Source organism: Vidua chalybeata, chromosome 24, assembly GCF_026979565.1.
Source record: "Vidua chalybeata isolate OUT-0048 chromosome 24, bVidCha1 merged haplotype, whole genome shotgun sequence".
NCBI classification, from domain to species: Eukaryota; Metazoa; Chordata; class Aves; order Passeriformes; family Viduidae; genus Vidua; species Vidua chalybeata.
In genome coordinates this window covers 3,177,855-3,180,899 of record NC_071553.1, presented here as the reverse complement: position 1 = coordinate 3,180,899, position 3,045 = coordinate 3,177,855, and the positions used below count along the sequence as shown (strand labels likewise).

The window sequence follows — 3,045 nt, the reverse complement described above, 5'->3', positions numbered from 1 at the left end:
TGACTTATGCTATTCCAGAGGGAAGCTGGTTTCTTTTGGGATAAAACTTGGGGATCTGTTACTTTCAGTCAGTTGCCTCCTGTTGCTTCTGTGTCATTAGACTTAAAAATTTAATTTCACTGTATTTGTTTTTCTGATAACATCTTTTCAGAAGATCTCTGTTTATTTAGATGCATTTTAAACTGATATTTATTTTTCCTTTTCTTTTTGAGCTCTTCAGTTAAATATTTGATTTTTTTCTTCTCTTGCTCATGGGGAGCAAAAAGAAGTGGGTAAGAGATAGCAATGAATATGGGGTTTTTAATACAGGTGTACAAGTTTTAAATAAAATATGTGTATTTTCATATGGATCATATGGAGTTGTGTTATTTAGGAAAATAAGGAGGAATATTCTCTTGCTTGGGCAGGTCTCCCAGGCAGCCAACATGAGAGGATCCCCCCTGTTCCTCTGCCTCTTCTCCGTGTCCTGCTGGGTCAATTTGATGCCGACAGCTGGGGACAAAATCTTCCACTTTGGAGCCTGCAGGGTTTCCATAAGCATGACAGAGATCAGGGCTGGCTTCACAGCAATTAAAACCAATATTGTGAGTATTTCCCAGGCTCCTGGGGGGCTGGGGGAGCCCTGGCAGCTCCTGGAGCCCCTCTGGAAGCAGCAGCTCCACGCCCATCTCCGTCCTCTCCGCAGCAATCCAGAGACCCCATCCGGACCCTGAGCATCCTGTCCCACCCTCACTCCCTCCACAAGGTTAAGGTAGGTGGCCCTGGCTGGGGAGCCCTCCCAGGATCCAAAAGCAGGTGAATGTGACTTTGAGAAGTGCAATCTATCATAAATCAGTAATTTTCAGCTCTCTCACACCACAAAGCCCTGGGCAGGAGCCACTGTCTGGGTCTCAGCCTCTGATACGCAGCTGCAAAATCAGCTGGTTTTATTTTGTGAGACTTGCTGAGGATGGATCTCCTGGAAAATCAGCCTAAAATGATTTCCCATCTATTTTATCAGCTTCAATCAAGCACCACTGAAGAAGCTTTCTCTGAGTCAAACTGTCCTGCTGTGCTCAGCTACCACGAGTTTCCTGTCAGAGATGCTTTATCCCAGAGAGCGACTGCAGGTTACACCCCTTTGGAAGAACTTTTAATCATTCAATTAATTTTCTAAGTCTTCAGACAGATGCTGCATCACTTATCAGCTCTTCACCTTCTACGTGGACAAGGTTTTCAAGCACTGCAGGACCGAGGACTCGTTTGTGAACAGGAAAATCAGCAGCATCGCCAACTCCTTCCTCAGCACGAGGAGGAAGCTCGGGCAGTGTGTAAGTGCTGGCTTCTGCTCCAGTGTGCATCTCTTAATATTTCACCTATAAACCAACCTGGGAGATTTATAAAGCTGCAAAATCTCTATTTCTATAAATGGTTTTTTAATGAGAATACGAAGCAGAGTGGTGTGAAGAGCATTCTGTCCACTGAGAGAGTTTTATATTTGCCCACTCACCAGCAAACTCTCCCGTTGGTCCTAAAGCCCAAAATTTATCCTGTCCTTGTGTCTGTCAAGTGAGCTAAAGCCTGATGTAGGGACCTGCAGCCTTTCCCACAGTTCCACAGTGTCTCAGTCTATGATCAAAAAATCAGCAGCAAAATCAGAAACTGAAATCTTATTTTTTAAAACGAACTACCCAGACTAATGAGTGAATCTTGGTTTTCCAGCGTGAGCAGAATAATTGCCTGTGTGGGGAGGAATCCACGGAGAAATTCAAGCAAATACTCGCAAACTATGAAGGGGTGAGTTGGTGACTGAGCCCGCTAATTAGCACAGATATTTAAATTCTCTTTATGTTGCCTTGTACTGACGGTGTCTGCTTACAGCTCATTCCTTTGTATGTAATTTCAGCTGAATGTCACATCTGCAGCCATGAAATCCCTGGGGGAGCTGGACATCCTCCTGGACTGGATGGAGAAATCTCGTTAGCGGGCGGCGTTAATTACCCACGGGCTGATGCTGAGGAGCTGCAGGGGCTTTGCAGAGATGAGAGGGACAATAAATCACTGCATCAGTGCAGCTCCCCAGCAGTTCCAGCTGCATCCAGGCAAGCGTGGAGAGCTTTGCCAGCCAGGGACATCAGCAGAGTCTTCATTAAGACGGAAATAACGAGTTTGATTAAATCGGCATCGCCCTCGCTGCTACCAAAGGATGCTCCCAGGGAAAACCCACAAGGGTTTATATTGCTGGCAGACATAAGCTGTGATAATGTCATAAAATTATTGTCTAAATTACAGATGTTTTGTCTAGGGAATGTGGGGAATGAGTGCTGAGAGCTGGCTGGGAGGACTCTGGTGCAGCTGATGTTGCATAAACCTGGGCTCGGTCTCAGTGCTGCTGCCACCGATGGATCTATCTGAAATGAGAAGCACAGTGTGGGAAATGCTTCCAAGAATAGGTCCTAGCAGGTATGTCAGGCCTCAGAAATCTGTGTTTCCTTTTGAGATGATATTTTCTGCCTTATCAGTAAAAAAGTTTCTGTGCAAGATATGTGGTTGCTGAATAGAAAAAGGTTCTTGAGTGTATTGAGCAATTTACTGATACTCAGTAGTGAGTTTTGTGGAAATTGGTTGTGATGACCATAAATAAACCCAACTTGAAACTGTGCTGAGTCTGTTTGTCAAAATTCTGAGGAATTGTATGATTCTTGCTGGTGAAACTTTCTGAATTCTCTGTGGTGTCCTCTTACAGCAGATGCTGTCACTCCAGCATGCCAGGGCTGATGCATCCTCCTGGGCATGCCAGAACCACCAAACTCAGACCTCAGTGCTGCTAAATCCCCTCAGTTTGTCCCCCAAACTGTGCATTATTTATAGCTCTGGTCTGTTCTCTCCCATTTTGGGTGTTGCTGGTAGCCACTGTGTGCCCAAAATCCCAGCTGGGGGACAGCACCAGCATTTCCCTGTGGCACAAGTGTCAGGCTGGGTGACATTTGGTGATTCACTTTCAAAGGAAAGACCTCTGCTCACTGTCCTCCCTCAGATATTTGCTGATGCCAAAGGAAAGCTTCT

At 45.5% G+C, this 3,045-nt stretch overlaps 1 protein-coding gene across 1 annotated transcript; it reads left to right on the top strand.

Annotated features, from left to right (window-relative positions):
* Nucleotides 1-389: 389 nt before the first annotated feature.
* On the top strand, nucleotides 390-2,210 carry LOC128799620 (interleukin-20-like). Its single transcript, XM_053964167.1, has 5 exons — nucleotides 390-584; nucleotides 686-751; nucleotides 1,158-1,310; nucleotides 1,702-1,776; nucleotides 1,886-2,210. The coding sequence occupies exons 1-5, from the start codon at nucleotides 426-428 to the stop codon at nucleotides 1,961-1,963; spliced, it is 531 nt and encodes a 176-aa protein (XP_053820142.1). The 5' UTR covers nucleotides 390-425; the 3' UTR covers nucleotides 1,964-2,210.
* The last annotated feature ends 835 nt before the right edge of the window (nucleotides 2,211-3,045 follow it).

What these genes read in the sequence shown, in the direction of transcription:
- LOC128799620 (XM_053964167.1), top strand. Translation starts at nt 426, where the DNA reads ATGAGAGGATCCCCCCTGTTCCTCTGCCTCTTCTCCGTGTCCTGCTGG. An exon ending in CAGCAATTAAAACCAATATT is followed by an intron (nt 585 to 685) that starts GTGAGTATTTCC and finishes TCCTCTCCGCAG; the next exon opens with CAATCCAGAGACCCCATCCG. An exon ending in ACTCCCTCCACAAGGTTAAG is followed by an intron (nt 752 to 1,157) that starts GTAGGTGGCCCT and finishes TAATTTTCTAAG; the next exon opens with TCTTCAGACAGATGCTGCAT.